Genomic DNA, 20288 nt, shown 5'->3' on the forward strand with positions numbered 1-20288 from the left:
TTAGTATAGTGGGGGCGATGTGGCCAGATGGCAGATTAGGGGTTAATTATATTTAAATAGTGTTTGTGATGTGGGAGGGTGGCAGTTTAGGGGTTAATACGTTTATTATAGTGGTGACGATGTTGGGGAGCGGCGGAATAGGGGTTAATAAGTTTAATATAGTGTTTGCAATGCGGGAGGGCCTCGGTTTAGGGGTTAATAGGTAGTTAATGGGTGTTTAGTGCACTTTGTAGCAGTTTAGTTATGAGTTTTATGTTACAGTTTTGTTGCGTAAAACTCATAACTACTGCTTTTAGATGGCGTTACGGATCTTGTCATTTTAGGCTGTAACACAGGTTTTTTAGCCTTGCCGTAAAACTCGTAATGGCAGCGCTATGGGAATTCCATGAAAAAACTTAATTTTTACGAGTGTGGTACTGACGTTGCGTTACAGGCTAAAAGACTTGCGGTACACCTATACCGACAAGACCTGTAATGGCTGCAGTGCTGTTTTAATGCTGAAATTACAATTTTTTCACCGTTAAAACACGAACGCACAACTCGTAATCTAGCTGACAGTATCTAACAACATATCACATCTCAATTTGCTATTCATTTAACGCTCACCTTTATTGTATTTCTTTGTCTTTTTGTGTTACAATTTGAGGAAAGTTTGTAATTTTTAAGGTGTAGCTTAGATTGAGACACTGAAGTGTTTTTCCTCATACTGCTTTGTTTCTTGGTCATTGAGTTTCTCAGGTGTTGATCGTAACTTTATTCTTTGGGGCTCACCGTACTCACTGTTTGGAGTTTGTATACTTGTAAATAGTGTTAACCATCAAAAAACAATTTTTAATGTATTCAGAAAGTTTTCACACTCAGTGTAACTATGCATTTCAATTCACGCAATCAACTTCCACTAATTTTATATAACTTTGAGTAATTTTTATGATTAACTATATTGTAATTATATAAGAAAATTGATATGATCATATGTGATATGTGAACAAGTTGAATAATTTAAAAGAAGCATAACGAATCATATGCAAGAAACTTTACACTGGAGAAAAAAAAAGGAAGAATATGCCACTCCAAACATTATTTGACAATCTGGGCTGCGTAAGGCATCCAATCACAAAAGGCTAACTAGTTGGATTCGAAAGAGTGTCAATGCTATAGATATAATGTAGACTGTCCCTTTAATGTGCAAAGCAGGCAAAAAGGGTGAAAAGTAGAACATATAAGAGGGAAAAGAAAAATTAGACAAATAATGATGCAGTATTTATTTTATTACAATATATATGTGAAAAGGTATGTAATATACACGACCAAACTCTTAAAGGGACAATAAAGTCCAATAGAATGAGAGCTGCTTAAATTCTATTGGCTGATTTGAACAGCCAATAGGATTTTAGCAGCTCTAATTCCTATTGGCTGATTAAAATTTTTCAGCCAATAGGAATGCAAGGGACGCCATCTTGGATTGCATACTTTGCATTGAAGATTCAGTGTACGGCAGTGACCAAATGAAGAGGATGCTCCGCGGCGGATGTCTTCAGGATGGACCTGCTCGGCGCCGCCGGGATCAAGATAAAAGATGCCGCCTGGATGAAGATTGAAGAGGCCATCTGGATGAAGACTTCTCGCCGCTTGGATGAGGACTTCGCTGCCAGGATGAAGATTGAAGAGGCCGCCTGGATGAAGACTTCTTGACGCCTGAAAAAAACTGTAAGTGGATCTTTGGGGGTTAGTGATAGGTTTTTTTAAGGTTTTTTGGGGTGTTTTTTTTTTATTTTAGGGTTTGGGCATGTAAAAGAGCTAAATGCCCTTTTAAGGGCAATGCCCATCCAAATGCCCTTTTCAGGGCAATGGGTAGCTTAGGTTTTTTAGATAGTTTTTTTTATTTTGGGGGTTGGGGTTTGTAATGTTAGTGTGTATTTGTATTTTTTTTTTTTTCAGAAAAAGAGCTGATATCTTTAGGGTAATGCCCTACAAAAGGCCCATTTAAGGGCCATTGGTAGTTTATTCTAGATTAGGTTTTATTTTATTTTTTATTTTGGGGTGTTTTTTTTTAATGGGTATTAGAATAGGAATAATTTGTATTATTTTTGATAATTTGTTTTAGGGGGTGTTTGTTTGTTTTTGTAGCAAAAGAGCTGTTTAACTTAGGGCAATGCCCTACAAAAGGCCCTTTTAAGGCCTTTTTAAGGGCCCTTGGTAGTTTATTCTAGATTAGGCTTTTTTTTTTTTTTTTTTTTTTAAGGGCATTAGAATAGGAATAATTTTTATTTTTTTGGATTATTTCATTTTGGGTTTTTTGTGTGTGTAATTTTAGGTTTTTTAATTTTTTTAATGGTAGTTTTTTTTATTTTTTGTGACTTTTGTGTTTTTTTATTTTTTGTAATTTTAGGTAGCTTAGGTTTTATTTCACAGGTAAGTTTGTATTTATTTAAACTAGGTAGTTAGTAAATAGTTAATAACTATTTACTAACTAGTCTACCAAGTTAAAATACATACAAACTTACCTGTCAAATAAAAATAAAACCTATGCTAGCTACAATGTTAATAGGTTTATTTAGTGGTAGTGATGTGGAAGGCCAAAGGTTTAGGGGTTAATAACTTTATCTAGTTGTGGCGATGTCGGGGAGCGGCGGAATAGGGGTTAATAACTTTAATATAGTGGCCGCGATGTTGGGGTGCGGCGTAATAGGGGTTAATAACTTTAGTATAGTAGTGGCAATATCGGGAGCGGCAGATTAGGGGTTAATAACTTTATTTAGGTGGCAGGGATATCAGGAATGGCAGATTAGGGGTTAATAACTGTAGGTAGGTGTCGGCGATGTCTGGGGTGGCAGATTAGGGGTGTTTAGACGTGAGGTTTATGTTAGGGTGTTAGGTTTAAAAGTAACTTTTCTTTTCCATATAGACTTCAATGGGGCTGCATTATGGAGCTTTTCTTTCGGCGATCGCGGGTGTTCAAACAGCGCTTGTTTTGTGTGCGGTATGGAGCTTAAAAACCCCATATCGCACGCACAAGCCAAGTTTTGAAAACTTGTAATGGCTGCGCTATAGGGGGTTAAATAACACAACTTTGCTTGCGTTAGTTAATTTCCCAATAGCGCACATAACTCGTAATCTAGGTTTTGTTTTGTTAGAATAGTGTGAAATATTTTTGTTCAAATCACATCTTTATTTGTGTTAAACTAAAACTATATGAAAATGACTGAATATAGGGAAACAGAAGTGATTATCATAGCGCTGTGGAATCTGTTGGCGCTCTACAAATAACCGATAATAATAATAATAATATCATACATTTCATCATCTACAGGTCGGCATTTAGATATGTACATGTAGACCACAGTCAGTTATTTTTGCCGCTTTTGGAATAACTGATATAGTATATACCTATAATTCAATTTAGCCTCCAAATACTCCCCTAGCCAGCCTATTTGTTCCACCTATGATCTAGTTTCACTACTTTTTATCACTACCATCTTCCACCATAACTAATGGGCTACTCCCATGCTTAACCTTACCGGATGAACTCTACAACTTTCATAGGTGTAAACAGTCTCAGAAAATTGATTTATTGATAGAAACATACCAAGTAACTCTCTAAAGTGTAATACTTTACACTATAAACCCTAAAACAAAATGACTTCTCTAAGCATGGTCATCCCTTTCACTGACATCATTTTCTTAATTTTTATTTTTTTATCTAAAATTGGTGCAGATTCAATGAGGCAAACTTAGTGGTAAGAGAATCAGTGCTGTCTAAGAATATCACATAGGTCTAAAGCTCGTGCATATAACTTAACCCTTTGTGGTGGTGAGTAATTGGAGATATGTTTAAGAGAGAACATATGCAAAAGACAGGTAGATTTTAAAGTAAGATATATATAGTGTATTCTGTTTAATATTTATAGTGTCTGTATAACAAATAAATAATGTAAACTATATTGGATATTTGAAATTGGAGGTTACCTTTTTATGCTAATTTGCCTTCAGGAACTTAATGAGATGCAGTCTCAGATTCAGAATGCCAAAGTTACTGTAGAGATGGACAACAACAGAGATCTGGAGATGAAGCACGTGATGGAAGAGGTGAAAGCTCAGTATCAGACCATGGCAGAAAAAAGCAGACAGGAGGCTGAGAACTGGTACAAAAGCAAGGTATTTGTGTATTGAGTAACATTACAGGGTTAATGTTGTGTAATGCAAAATACGGTAGTCATGGGTCACATTAATTCCCCAAGTGACAATGTTTTATTTTAAATAAATTAATTTATTTATGAAATGTAAAGCAAATATACAGAAGCAGTAATAACTATTTGCTGTTTATTACATCCCTTAAGCGAAGAATTCTAATACAAAAATGAGAAAGCTCTTGTTCTTTGTGTGAGACTTTATATGTTAATACGCTGTTAAACCAATAAACACAAAAGTACTTAGCAACACCACTTCCAAAGGAGGGATACACGAGACCCTGCAAGTCTCTCTCCAGATCTGCTTTCCAAAAGACAAAACCAAAGAATGCACATACTTCTTGTACATTATTATATACTAGTTATGTTGCATCTGAGCATTCTGTATACCACCTTCCCCACAATTGTTCATTTAGGATATATAAGCTGGTGCTAAAAGGGACTGTTTCTAGCGGGAGCAGTGACATCCACTTAGAAAAACCCCTCACTTGTATACGCTTTTCTAAGCATCTGGTTTATTGGCATCAGGTTTATTAGTTATTGAAAGATGGGTCTCTACTGTGTGTCCATCATTTAAATATGAATCTCCATGCAAATGAAGGATTAATGGCATCAAACTATCATTATGAAAAAAGGTTTGTCTGACTTGCTAGTTCCCTACAGACCATAGGCATCTAACATTTCACTTTTAAACAATATCTCTACAATCTGGGACATTCCCACAAGAGGTGAACTATATCTGGGGACCTAACCAAACATGTTTTCTCAGCTACTAAAAGCCATTTTGCCCTCATTCCAGACCCAGTGACTATGTTATTTGGTAAAATAATGTTGTGTTGATCATTAAAATCTAGAAACTACTTACACATTTTAGAAAGCTTTTCTGAGGCTGATCTCAAATCTAGTTGTAAACCTATAGATACATGTACCAGCCAACAGAACTGGGAACATGATTATTTTGCCTTACAGATCGATGACTTAGTAAATCAAAGCAAAAGGAGTAATGATGAGCTGAAGGCTCTAAAGAATGAACTGTCTGACTTGAACCGAACAATTCAACGTGTCAACAATGATAACGAAGCCCTAAAAACACAGGTATTTTGGAAATGTAAAAATCGGGAAAATGGCTGTGTAGAAAGGTTTAGGATAAACATGTACTAGAGACGTTGTGGATGGTAGCAGAGTCTCAGTAGGCTGCAAGCATCTTCCTTGCTTCCCTTAAATCCATATATTGCCACAAGGTGAGGTCTCATTATTTAGTTATTAATATCTTCATATCAGTCACTTAGAAAACAGTGATTAGCTGTTAATTATTTCCCTGTTTGTGTCTGGGATAATAAGGTAATAACTGACCTGTATTGGGCTGTTAAAATAGATTAAAGGAGTCAATTGCTGCCTCATATGTGACTGGCAAATAGCGTTTTTCACTACTCTACATGTGTCTGGCTGAAGGATTTATTGCTGGTCTCTGCGCCTGGCAGGAAGAAATCAACAACTTCTTGCTCAGTCATGAGAAATATGTATGAACTAAATATGATATAAAATTGACAGTTGTGGGAGAGTGAGTAAAACATAAGGTTGCACAAAAATAAATACATAACTGCAGAAAAATCAACGAAATGGCCACAAGTGTGAATAGTAAATCAAGATTAATAGGATGAGAGCAGAAGTCAGTCATAGTGAATATCAGGCCTGAACTTATTTTATAAAGAAATAGAGACAATATAGGAGATAAATTAACTTTCCGCAAATGCATTGCTTTTACTGTTTCTATGGCTTCTCCTCCTTCCTATATTTAATGGAACTGTAAGGCGCACTAACATTTTCCTTTTTAGCGTGCAAATCTGGAAAGTGCAATTGCTCAAGCAGAAGAACAAGGGGAACAAGCTGTCCAGAATGCCAAAGCCCATGCACAAGATCTAGAGGAAGCACTAAGAAGGGCAAAGCAGGACATGGCCCGTAAAGTGCGGGAATATCAGGATCTGATGAACACCAAACTGGCTTTAGATATTGAGATTGCAACTTATAGGAAGCTACTAGAGGGAGAGGAGAACAGGTAAGTGTACAGGATGGAAATCTGAATGAACAAGGTTATAAGTAAATGTTGACATTTTTTAAATAATATTGTAAAGTATTTTCAACAACAAAAAATACCTCAAGAGGTATATTCCAGCCTTCTAAATGAACTAATAAGCTTTCTGTATGGGCCAACATGGTATGATGAGAATTACTCTATACTGTCTATTTCTTTGGTTTTCCATGTTACTTTAGTAAATAAGAATGTTTACTGGGCAGATATGTGAGATGATTTCTGTTGTGTTCTTTCCAAGAAGTGTCTTAAATCAAGTGATATTGACTGCACGAGTCCAGGGTACAAGCAACATGATGAGTGCAATCAGTATGGCTCAACTTGTAATCTAGGCCTATGTGTTGAAAACCCAAAAAGCAGCCACAAGTATTGCAGTTAAAGAGCAAATCACAGCTGGTCACCCCATCATTAAAAGCAGGGGCACCTCACCAGCCATGTCCTGCTCAGGAACTTCAATGCTTGTGGCTCCCAAGCCGGACCTTCTGCTATCCTATATAATACAGCTAAAATTACACAGCTACAATGTTGGTACCTTTGGTAGTTTCTTGCCCTCGTTACGTTTTTGTTTTTTTTATTCTCCGTTGGTCTTCAAAAAGCTTTTTATATGTTACCCATACAGTGTAGGAAATACAGATGCCTTGGAATTATCCCTGAGGTATTTTGTGTGGCCTGCTACATTCAAACAGAATTGTTATATAGAGATTTAATATCGTTTTAATGACAGTTAAACTAACTTCACTTCTGACCATAACTACATAAAGATTTGAAATATACCCAATAGTTGCATTTGTAAGTTTGCTTATTGATGAATACAGCATGCAGTTCAGGTTTGTTTGTTTTTCCTGCTAAAAACGTGAAACATTTGCATTATTAAACTACAGTATTCTTTCCTTCTTTTTCAGGCTGAAAAACCATTCAAATTCAAAACTCAGTGCTATTGACAGAATGGGTGAGTTTCCTAGCTAGCTGGTGATTGATTTCTACACATATTTGCCTCATGTCATTGGCTCACTTGTGCCTAGATTACGAATGGCACGCAAACTGTAGCGCAAGTGTGCTATGGGGTTTTTTCCGGCTCCCTAGAGCGTCTTCAGCCTGTCTAGCCTCACCAGTCATTATGTTATTAAATACTATTTACAAGTAATAATATTTACAAGTGGCTTGTTATTGCTACTGCGAGTTTGCACTAGCAATTAGCGCTTATCAAATTAACCAGAGATCAGATCTCTGGTTAATTTTATAAATTTCCACCAAATTCCCCCAAAATCAATTGTGACTAACTTTATTAAAAAGTTTTTGGTGTCTAAAGGGAGCTGGTCTGGGGTGTATTTACATTATGGTCTATGGAAACTGTGTGTTCCCTGTAAATATATATGTATATGCTTTTATATATATGTGTGTGTTAATATGTGTATATACATATAAGCAATGCTTCCTAGCAATGTAAACGCGAGCTCATGTTCGCATTGCGCTCAACTTGTAAAACCAACGCACATTTGCGTGCGCTGGTATTACTCAGTGGAGTGCTAATATCGCTTTTGCGAAAGCAATATTTAGCGCTCCACTTGTAATCTGGCACTAAATCACTTAAAGGGGCATTATTTTATATTTGTTATTGCATCTTAGGGAGGCCATCTTAAAAGCAAGTTCTGCCAGTGAGTAATCAGTCCCTAGGACAGGGGTGGAAAATTTTATAACAATTTGCTAGCTGTAATTTTAGCACTTTCAAAAATTATTTTTCTTTTAAATCCATGCCATAGATCAGCAAACAACAGGTTCATTGTTTATATGCAGTATATTATGATTCAAATAACTTTAATGTCTCTTTACATTTTAGACAAAAGCACCATGGGCACTAGAAATAATTATTTTAGAAGATTATCACCAGTTTAGCTACACACTCTCGAAAATATTCATCACCTTCCCTAGTGTTCAGTTATATACAGGCACGTGCTTCCTGTTCAAAACCAAAATAAACAGCTTTAACTTTTTTTAACCTTTTTTTATGCAAGCATGCTCCTTTATATGCACAATAGTCATTTTGTTTAGAATTCAATGTCCTTTTTATTACAGTCTAGATGTGCTACACTTTTATGTTCCTTTAAATTACATAAAATTACATAAATAATAGGAATGTCCATTCATAGCCGAATGTGGAAGTAGACAACTGCTTTTGCTGATCGGATCTTTTCGAAGCCGGATTGACTAAAATCTGGATTTGCAGAGATTTTATTGTGGGGATCTGTGACTAGAATCAATCTGGCTATGAAAAGATCCAAATGGTATTCTGTCAATTTTTGCTACCCAGTCAGAATTCGCTACCTTTCGAACCCTTAAAATTTTGTACCCTTGAAATGTAAATAAACTTAAGTAAACAGTTTGTCCAATAGTAATTTACAGCTTTATATATCATCACAATTAACAGTGAATGTATTAACTTACAAACAGTTAATGAATTTAGGAGTAACCTTTAATTGTGATGATATATAGAGCTGTAAATTACTATTGGACAAACTGTTTTCTTAAGTTTATGTACATATTGTGGTAGTGGCGGACCTAATGAACAGAGGGCCCTGGTGCAAGAATTTTTTTTTGGGCCCTCCTTATAAAAAAGGTAACTCAATGGTGCATCAGCATACCCACTGATGCAAGCACACATATACGCACACATATATACACTCAAATGGATATACACAAACACACATATATTATTACTATTATTTAGTTTATTATAAATGTTAAACTATAACATTTAAAACATTATAAGTAACTGTTAATAAAATAATTTTTATCAAAACACACACAAATATATTTATTTACATACACAATCATATATACACACACAATATATATATATATATATATATATATATATATATATATATGTACATACACATTCATATATACACACAAATACTCTCACTCACATACATAAATACACACTTTAACACACATTTTAAAATCAGAGTTTTGTGAAGGTGAAGCCGCTCTATTAAGTTACAGACCTTCTTGGGTCGTTTTTAGGGATGGGCGAATGTGTTTATATCTGAATTCGAATGTTAGAATGAATGTTATTGTAGAAATTCGATTTACATAATAAAATGTTGATAAGAACGAATATTCTTAAAAATTCGATTTTCAAATGTTTTTTACAGTTTTCGAATGTCACATTCAAATTCGAATGTCACATTTATAAAACACAATTGTAGACTAGAAACACTATTTCGAATGTCACATTAAAATTCAATATCACATTCGAATCGAATGTCACATTCAAATTCGAATATTACATTTATAAAACAGTATTAAACTAGAAATACTATTTCGAATTCGAATGTCACATTTGAATCGAATGTCACATTCGAATCGAATATCACATTCAAATCGAATATCACATTTAAAACACAGTATTAGACTAGAAATACTATTTCAAATTCGAATGTGACATTCGAATTCGAATATTACATTTATTAAACACAGTTGTAGACTAGAAATACTATTTCAAATTTAAATGTCACATTCGAATTCGAATGTCACATTCGAATATTACATTTCGAAATTGAATGAATACATAGCTAAACATTCTATTATTCGAACGAATATTTTCGAATTTTATTTAAAAATTTGAAAACGAAAATTCGAAAATAGAATGTTAGAATTTTATATAAACATTCAAATTTCAATTCGAACGAACAAATGTATCAAAATTTGTTTTAAATTTCGAATTGTTAGAAACATTCGCCCATCCCTAGTCATTTTCTCTCTTTAAATGGTCAAGCAAAGGCAAACTCACACATGTTACTTCCAGAAGTTTCAGACTTTGTCCATCACCACCACAGCTATGTCTTTGAGGTGAAAAAGTAATTTCCCGGTCTATTCATCGCCCTGCCAACCTCCTAACTCCCACGCTATAGCATGCCTAGTGCATGTGGATTGAGCTCCCTACATAGCGAGCTGCGCGCTGTACTACTCGACATGGACAACACAGCATTATATGGAGGAATTGCGGCACCCTCCTGGCTCACCACAAAAATTAGCTTGGCAGCTGAATTTCTTTCTGTAAGAAGCGGCACACACCGGCTTGCTTACCGATTTTTGCAATCCTAGGAATTGGATTGTACAGACCGGTAAGCAAGCCGGGTGTGTGCCGCCACTTCCAGAAATAAATTCCAGATGTCAAGCAAATTGTTGTGGTGAGCAGGGTGGGTGCCGCAATGCCTCCATAGTATGCCTGTATGTCCATTTTGGGTAATAGAGTGCTCAGCTCACAATGTAGGGAGTTCAATGCACATGCATTAGGCATGCTATAGCATGGGAGTTAAGAGGTGTGCGGGGTAATGAGCAGACCGGCAGCAGTTAGAGATAAAAAAAAAGTGGTAGTACACTTTTTAATATTTTTATTAGAACTCTTTGTAGGTCTACCCCTGCATCGAGGGTGTGCGCAGCGCTTTTAGGAGTCACCTTTAATTGTGATGATATATGGAGCTGTAAATTACTATTGGTCAAACTGTTTACTTAAAGGGACATAATACTCATATGCTAAATCACTTGAAACTGATGCAGTATAACTGTAAAAAGCTGACAGTAAAATATCACCTGAGCATCTCTATGTAAAAAAGGAAGATATTTTACCTCAGCAGAGTAAGTTCTGTGTAAAAAGTTATACTCAGCTGCTGCCAAGCTGCAGGTAAAAAAAAAAAGAAGAAATGAACAGCAACCAATCAGCATCAACAGTGCTGAGGTCATGAACTCTTTTACTGTGATCTCATGAGATTTGACTTAAAGGGACAGTCTAGTATAAATTAAACTTTCATTATTCAGATAGGACTTTTAATTTTATCAACTTTACAATTTACTTTTTTCATCAAATTTGCTTTTTTCTCTTGGTATTCTTAGTTTAAACTAAACATGGGTAGGCTCATATGCTAATTTCTAAGCCTTTGAGGGTTGCCTCTTATCACATGCTTTTTAAATCTCTTTTCAACACAGAGACAGAAAGTACATGTGGGCCATATAGATAACACTGTGATCAGGCACAGAGGGTTATTTAAGATTTAGCGAAAAACAATGCTAAATTTAAGACAATAGATAATAAAGAGTCACAGTCATGTGATCAGGGGCTGGAAGAAGGTTTCTAGATACAAGGTAATTACAGAGGTAAAAAGTATATTAATATAACTGTGTTGGTTATGCAAAACTGGGGAATGGGTAATAAAGGGATTATCTATCTTTTAAAACAATAACAATTCTATGGTAGACTGTCCCTTTAACTCTCATTAGATTTCATAGTAACCTTCCTTAAACTAAATAGGGATATAAGATGAGTGTGCACGAAAGCTCACTCCCTTAGCTGTCCCGGGACAGACATACTGATTTGCTGCTTAGAAGTCCTTTACAATGGGATGTGGCTACTGAGGAACTTTTGAGCTAAAATATCTTTCTTTTTTACATAGAGATGTTCAGGTGATATTTTCTAGTCAGCTTTTTACAGCTATGCTGCATCACTTTCAAGTGTTTCAACATTTGGGTATCATGGCCCTTTAAGTTTATGTATATTTCAAGGGTGCGCACAGCAGGCATGCGCAGACAAAGCGTTGAGACTTGTTACTAGCCGTCTGAATTTGCTACCCTGTCAGTGCGCATGAGCTCACATACATCTCCGCATTCCACCCACAAATAATATAATACATAACACTATTTACCCACTAGTGAAGATTCATATTTACTCACTACCAGAATGAAGAAATCTTGTTAATTCTTGAGAAGCATCTTAGCCATCTACATTAAGCAGCACCACTGCCACATTTCTTTCAGGGGTATATTCCATATATTTCTGCTACAGTAAAACAAAGCTGTATAACATAGATAAAGCAGTGTTCATTTTACACTATCTCAGTTTCATAAAGATATTAAAAATTGCCAGTAGTGAATGTATTGTAAAGATGGACTGGGCCACTACCAACCGCTCCCCTAGGTTCAACCAAAAAGGCGCAGTTGACAAAGACGTACAATTAGAAAAACCTACACACACATAGGTGGTGTTTTTAATTTTGTATCATAAAGCGTTTTAAATAGGGCTGTGTAAAGTTGTCTTGGCTTTTGTTTTGCATCTGGTTTATATAATTTAATTTTCCGTTTTACATTTGCACAAAAATTATGTAAGGAGGTAAGGATTGCTTTTAGCCATTTTTAGTTAAAGGGCCATTATACACTCAGAAAAATATAGGCTATTTAAATTAAGCACCAAAAGAAGATAAAGTTTATAATTGACATGTGTTAGCAATTTTACTGCTAACTCTCCTAAAAATGATTATAAAGTTTCTAATCCTCTCAGTGCATGAGAATACGAACGTAATCTCCACTAACTTTAGAGCAAGGCTTTTTCTACACTCCCTATCTAGTGTCCTTTACAGCCAGCCCCAATGCTGGGGCTGTCTGTGTAATAGATAAGCCTGTCACAAATCCCCTCACCTCTCTCAGCCATTTCTTCCTGACTGTTTACACTGGCTGGGCACGATCTCACTCCCCCCTCTCTCCTTCCGGTAAGCATTCAGTAGACACAACTGGAATATTCCACTCACAGCTCTGTGAAACATGACCCTGAGATGTTTTACAGAGCTGTGTGAAAATATTCAGAGTGCCGTAGTGATGACAAAGAGGGAGTCAGATATATGCACAGTTGCACTGTTTTTTTTATATGGGCAGATGTATTTTACATGTATATCAGCTGAGCCTGAGAGATGTAGAGCATTTAATTGTAACACTAACAAACTGCACATGAGCTAAATCACAGGGATTCTACCCCAGCAGTGTCTCAGTTTTATCTGCACCTCGGCAACATCCAGAGCTCCGCTATTTATGAGGAGGCAGGAGAGTGGGAGTAGCTGGGGCGGAACTCTGAATGTTGCCGAGGTGCAGATAAAACTGAGACACTGCTGGGGTAGAATCCCTGTGATTTAGCTCATGTGCAGTTTGTTAGTGTTACAATTAAATGCTCTACATCTCTCAGGCTCAGCTGATATACATGTAAAATACATCTGCCCATATAAAAAAAAACAGTGCAACTGTGCATATATCTGACTCCCTCTTTGTCATCACTACGGCACTCTGAATATTTTCACACACAGCTCTGTAAAACATCTCAGGGTCATGTTTCACAGAGCTGTGAGTGGAATATTCCAGTTGTGTCTACTGAATGCTTACCGGGAGGAGAGAGGGGGGAGTGAGATCGTGCCCATCCAGTGTAAACAGTCAGGAAGAAATGGCTGAGAGAGGTGAGGGGATTTGTGACAGGCTTATCTATTACACAGACAGCTCCAGCATGGGAGTGTAGAAAAAGCCTGGCTCTAAAGCTAGTGGAGATTACGTTCGTATTCTCATGCACTGAGAAGATTAGAAACTTTATAATCATTTTTAGGAGAGTTAGCAGCAAAATTGCTAACACATGTCAATTATAAACTTTATCTTCTTTTGGTGCTTAATTTAAATAGCCTATATTTTTTTGAGTGTATAATGGCCCTTTAACATCCAGAAAAGTGATAATTTTTAGGGAAACTTAGCATCTCAGGGTATGTTTTGCTCTTCCAACCTTTGACTAATCTGACACATCTGCAATAAATATGCACATGTGTACTAAACTAATTAATCTGCATTAGTAATAATTATTTAAGTTTTCAGTATTAAATATTACAGCTACGAGAGTAAGGCATAAAGATGAGCTGATAAACAGCTGTATACAGCAAGCTGAAAGTCGTTAATTAGCTCAATATGAACTTGCACAAGTTATAATTTTTCTTCTGCAGCCAAAGCTTGGCTAGGTTTGTGAACTTTTCGCTTGTCTTAATTTTATTAGACAACTAGATTAACAAATCTCTTCGAGGTAATTATTACAAAATCGTGAATTTAGCCATAATATATTAATCCTGTACACAAGCAGGTTTGTTTTTTGTATTTTTTCAAAAATATATGTTTTATTTAATTTTATTTATTTTCCTACACAGCCAACATGTTCAACTTTGATCTGAAATCTTCTCCAACTTCAAGGATTTCACCCAGTGGGAAGAAAGTTGTTCTTATCAAGACTATTGAGTCAGCCAACGGAAAGCATCTGTCTGAAGCCAGGCATTTCACAGAGGAATAAGTCATGAGGATATCTTGTCTTCCACTCTACATTTTGTAGGGTGACTTAAAGCTTAGGAATATTCTTCCATCTTTCGACTTTAAACCACTTTTTGTAATCTTGTTGTCTAAATCTGCGTACAGAAGACCTTAAGCGACCACATCCCTAGTTACTGGTGAAGAGCTTATCATAATGACCTGCTGTGAGCACCATCAGCTATCTCACATCACTTCCGCTAAAAGAAACTGTGCATGCATTTACCTTGCGCTAACTTTATTCACTTGCAAACATACTTAATACAAGCATTAATAAAAGATCAGTTTAAAACATTACGGACCATGGTAATAAAAATTACTTATAATAACCCATTTTGCACACACCTAGTTAATAATTTGTCACTGAATATTTAAACAAAAGGGAGTTACTATGCAAACCTTTACTTGTTACCGTTATGTGGAGCAAAAAAAAATAAGCGTATGAGATTCTGTACGTAGTGCAAAAGTGTGCCAGAGTCAGGGCCTGTTGTAAAGGGAAATTGTACTCAGTTTGTTTTATTCCTTGTTCCAGGAAAAGGGGAATTATGAATAGGTCAATATCATATTTCCAGTCTTGTGGAGACTTATCTATCTTCACTAAAACTGTTGTGTTAGTTGTCTTACCATGCAGTGAGCAATGATATATTCGTAGCAGCCAGGCATATTATTTTAGTTTAACTTTAAACTTAACCTCTATTTGACATTTTCTACACTAATTTATTGTTAACATGTTAAAATGGCTGCTCTTTCATATGAATAACAGAATATCATTGAGTACACTGTCCCTTTAATGTGTCACTAAGCACAGGCGTACAGTTATAATTTGCTGTCTTTTTATTGAATTGCTGAGATCAACCATATTTTTGTTATTATAAAGAAAAACCCACTTCATTAGCACTTCCTTAAAGTCTAATTTCTTTAGCACAAAATACTTAGAAAATGGTATAAAAAAGCATTAATTAAAAAATGTTGTTAGAAGGGTCTTAAAATAGACCCTGAGCATACCTGAGGCACTATATGAATATCCCATAGAGATTGGTAAAACCTCACAACGCTCCACTTCACCACATCTAAGTGAATTTTTATCATGAATATTAAAGGAAATAAAAAGTGAACAAACAATGTTAGTGTGTTTCTACAATAATTTAGTATTAGTCCATAATACGAGTAGCAAAACTTGTCACATTTGCCTAGTGCCAAGTGGTATGCAGTTCTGCGTCTGGGCTACCGACATGCATTAACTAGAACAATACAAGAGAATATAGTTTTAGAAAGATTATTGACAAATCCGGGCACATAATCACAAAAAAGGTTCCTCCCTCCAGCTTATATTTTGATAGGATTTTAAGAAATTGAAAAAAATTAACAAACATAACAAAACTTGGTTTAGTCTTATATTTATGGAAATATCCCATGGATAATCTAGCCATTGCTCTTTTGGTAATATATAAAATAAATATATAAACACAGAAAGGTCTATATATTTTCTGGATTTTCTGGAGTTGGGTTAATACTTGGAACCAGATATTTATAACTATTTGTGAGCTTTGCTACTTGCCCCAGTATTCACAGCTTCAAATACCCCATGTAATTTCATAAAGTTAAAAAATATGTATGTTTTTTTAACTTTTAATTGAAAAACAAAGTTCCCCTTCAAATGTATTTCTATATTTAAATGTGTGTATGAAACAAATGCCAACATTTTAATATTAATTGCAATATTCAATGAACAAAAAACTCAATACTTGTTTGCTTTTTTACAGCATTGATCAATCCTAATACTATGTTAATATCAAGGGTATGAGAGTAACAACAATATAATGGACCCATCTTCAATACTTTCCATTTTTTTTCACTACATGAAGCTTGTGTATTAGTATTGCATGGGAGTTTTTGGACTATAATACATACTGTTATTATTAATAATTATAATAATAATAATAATATATTATTGGGAAAAGAAAATAGAATACCAGTGTTGTTTTTAAATTAAAGAACATAATAAAATAAGGTTTTTGACGATAACTGTGTCTTCAACATTCCAAAATCTCTATGACTGTAAGGACTTTTTCTGTTGTAAACAGGTGATTGGTGATAATGTGATTGTGCTTCCAATCATACCAGCAATCTTATATTATTTATGTTTTATGAACAAAACATTGTTCTTCTAATGTTGTGTTGTCCCCCCCCCCCCCCCCCCCCCCACACACACACACACAAACACTTTGCAGCTATAACAGCTGCAGTACTGCTGGGAAGGTTTTCCACAAGGTTTTTGAGTGTGTCTGTGGGAACTTATGTATTTACAGAAGGCACTATGCATTTTGGTAGGTAGCGTTCTCATGTCATCCACCACACCCAAGGAAGGTGAAGGATGATTCATCTAGTGGTGGCGTGCTTTATACCACTCCAGCCAACACTTGGCACTGCACATGTTAATATGAGGCTTGAGTACAGCTGCTTAGCCATGGAAACCCACTTCTTTCTTGTGCTGATGTTGCTTCCAGAGGCAGTTTAGAACTTAGTAGTGATGCAACAGACAGACTATTTTACTTGCTTCAGCACTTGGCGGCCCTGCTTTGTGAGTTTGTGTGGGTTTTCGCTTTGTAGACCTTCTTATTCACAATAATAGCACTTACAGATGAAAGGAGCAGATTTAATAGGGCAGAAATCTCATGAACTGCAAAGGTGGCATCCTATGCCACATTTAAAGTCATTGAGCTCTTCAGTGCAACCCATTTCAATGGACATTTCATGGCTATGTGGTGTATGTTATGCCCCTTTTAGTAATGGGGGTGGCTGAAACTCCTGAATCAATAATTAGCAGTGGTGTCCACAAACTTTTGACCATATAGTGTATGCGTGAAGATATTCCAGTCTTTTCTGTGATGTGCACAAATACTATGCATTCATTTTAAAATACAGGGTCAGGCAGAAGAAACACCCCTTTTTCATGAGCTTGTAATCTATATCAAATCTTTTATTACAGGCTTAGAATCTTACAGAGTTCTTACAGAAATTAAATAAGCATATAATTGTGTAACATAACACAACCACACTCCATTTTATGTGTAATGTTCAAAATACAAGCTCAGGAAAAAGGGGCGTTACTTCTGCCTGAACCTGTACTATAAGATGCATGTTTATTCATTTAGTGCTTCCATTTGGTTAAATAAGGGGAACTATTGGAACAATGCATGAATAAAAATGTTCACTACTATACAAATAAGCTTCTGCTTAGGTTAAAAATGAATAACAAGCCTACATATGCGCATAGACCCATCCTAGAGAAGACAAGAGTGAGCCAGATGTATACAGGTGGAACAGTCCCTTACTCAGCTACAAAACCGACACATACATTTCCAAGACAAAAAAAAAAACCCTATAGGGCTTATATTTGTGGGTTCCAGAACTAATGGGCACACTGGGCATGACAAAGCAAGCAAAGCTCATTAGAGACTAAAATAATGAACAAAAAATAAATATCAACCAATATATTAGATTTGTAACATCAGTTTCAGTGAATTACCCACACAAATCATTCTTTATTTTTTTCAGCATACCAAGCAAATACCTCTAATTGGCAGAAATAAATACAATTAAAAAAATAAATGTGTTACTTCCAATAGTGTACATAATAAGAAACAAAATGTGAGTCATTACATCCTAGATATAACACTTTATAGCTCCACATTAGTGAGTCATTTCACCTTTACAAAACACCAACTTTTAGATTTTTTTTAAAATAAGGTTCAAACATGGATACAGAACAATAATATCAAATAGTAATAAATGCTACATTATTTACATGAAACATTTCTCAGGAACAGTACAGTTTATTGTACAACAAAGAAATTCCTAAGGACATAGAAAACTAAATGATAACCTAACACATAAGCATATACTGTACTCAGTACACTTAAAGAACACTGCAAATAAGAACCTCTATTTTTACATATAAGGGGCATATCGGAAACACTTTCTATAAGTAATGCTAAACATCTATAGTGCACTGACTAAGCATTTAACCCCTAAACAGGCCACTCCTGGACCATACAAACTATATAGTTTTAAAATCAATAGTTGAAGGTGAATTAAGCTGAATTATATTCCAAGTTATAAGGCCAAAGCTTTCAACTGGTATGAAACCCTGTGTATCATATAAGGGACCACTCTTGTGGGTAAAAGAGCTATAACGGAAGGTGTATTTGAAAACAAATAACAAATGTTGTCTAAGCGTTGAATAGTATAGTGCAACCTATATTATGATCATATGACTGTGGGCGGTAGTGGGAAAGCAGCATCAACATATCAATCAAGATTGTATAGATTGCTGCAGGTCGCTAGCTATATTTCAAGCTCTAGAGCGTAACTCATTCTGATTTTGCCAAATTAATGGATATGGAAAAAGCTCTAGCAGGATCAAATGCAGGAGCATACACTAACATATAGGGGCTGATTTATTAAGGCTCGAATGTACCTGTTTACGCGCAAGCCTTCAGGCTCGCTGGAAACAGGAGTTAAGAAGCAGCGTCCATAAGACCGCTCTGAGGCAGTGAACAGTGAGTGGAAGCATTATGCAACCCAGATAGTGATATTATCAGTGGGTGGAGGTTGGCAGGGATATTAAACAAGCCAGAAACAATATAAATATAAAAATAACTGTTTTACCGTTCCTCCTGCATTATATAGAAAGGGGTGCAGGAGGCTATTTGCAGCTTAATCTAAGGTAAGACTTTAAGATGACTAAGGTGTAGACTGTCCCTTTAAGTTTTCATGTGGGGTAGTAGAGCAGCAATGGGCAGCATTTTTAAGTATATGTGTATATAAATATATAAATATATATGTATGTGTTTATACACATATTAACACATAAATATATATGTATATAAGATATTTGTCAATGTTATAAAAATGTGAAAAAAGAAAGATAGCGAGTGCGCCCAAGGCTAAAGATACTATAAAGGATTTATTAACATCCAGATTGGATAACTGCAATATTAAAATCACAATGGAAAAATACATATAAAAGTGGGACGTCTCCCAATGCTTGTAAAAAGATTAATTCATAAAATTAGATCTGGCACCATTTCTCTCAGACTCAAGAATAAAGTAATAAACTACTTATGTTAGGATAAGTGTTTTCACGCAGTTGCTGATATGAGTTAAACATTCTAATCTTGCACAATGTGATCGCTTAGGCCTATCAAATATATTTTTAATATATTGTTTATTATGTTAGACTGCAAATAAATAGCTCTTATGTACGGTTGAAATGATCTGTATGTACAATTGTATATAAATGTATAAGCTTCTTCCATCAATTAAAGATAACCAAAAGATACTGCTGTCAAAAATACCACCTTAAAAATACTACCTTTAAATAAACTCTGACAAAAGAAGTAACAGCTGTTTGATATCAATTAATTGGTAAAGATCCCTCTAGCCCAGTGCTTTCCAAACTGTGTGTCGGGACACACTAGTGTGTCGGCAGCAGTGTGTAGGTGTGTCCCTGCTTCAGCACAAATTTTTTTAAATTAATTTTTTTGGTTTCTGACTTTCTGCCTGCCTGCTACGCATATCACATGGTTGACATGTGATTGATACCTTGTGGGTCACAGATCATCTTAACCAATTGGCGCAGCTCAGTGGGAACTGAAACTATTCCCATTGGCAGCACATTGGCTCCTGACTGCATGTGTAGTCATTGATTGGGACAGCAGTGTGTTTGCAGCGCGGGCAGTAGTCAATTGGACTCACCGAGCTCTGAGGGTGGCAGCTTAAACGCTGAGCTGAAGTCAGAAGTCAGTGGGGGTTTATTGCAACTAGCTCCCAGTAGTGCATTGCTGCTCTAGCTC

The 20288-nt window shown here is 35.7% G+C and overlaps 1 protein-coding gene across 1 annotated transcript in view; it reads left to right on the top strand.

The window, feature by feature from the left end:
• LOC128645268 (keratin, type II cytoskeletal 8) overlaps window positions 1-14724 on the top strand; it is a 98608-nt gene extending 83884 nt beyond the window's left edge. The window contains exons 5-9 of the mRNA XM_053698122.1: window positions 3991-4155; window positions 5157-5282; window positions 6023-6243; window positions 7179-7225; window positions 14277-14724. Of these exons, the coding sequence (XP_053554097.1) occupies window positions 3991-4155; window positions 5157-5282; window positions 6023-6243; window positions 7179-7225; window positions 14277-14416 (699 nt within the window). The 3' untranslated portion in view covers window positions 14417-14724. The remainder of the gene's footprint in view (window positions 1-3990; window positions 4156-5156; window positions 5283-6022; window positions 6244-7178; window positions 7226-14276) is intronic.
• Window positions 14725-20288: the final 5564 nt, after the last annotated feature.

The sequence above is a fragment of the Bombina bombina genome, chromosome 1 (genome assembly GCF_027579735.1).
Source record: "Bombina bombina isolate aBomBom1 chromosome 1, aBomBom1.pri, whole genome shotgun sequence".
NCBI lineage: Eukaryota > Metazoa > Chordata > Amphibia > Anura > Bombinatoridae > Bombina > Bombina bombina.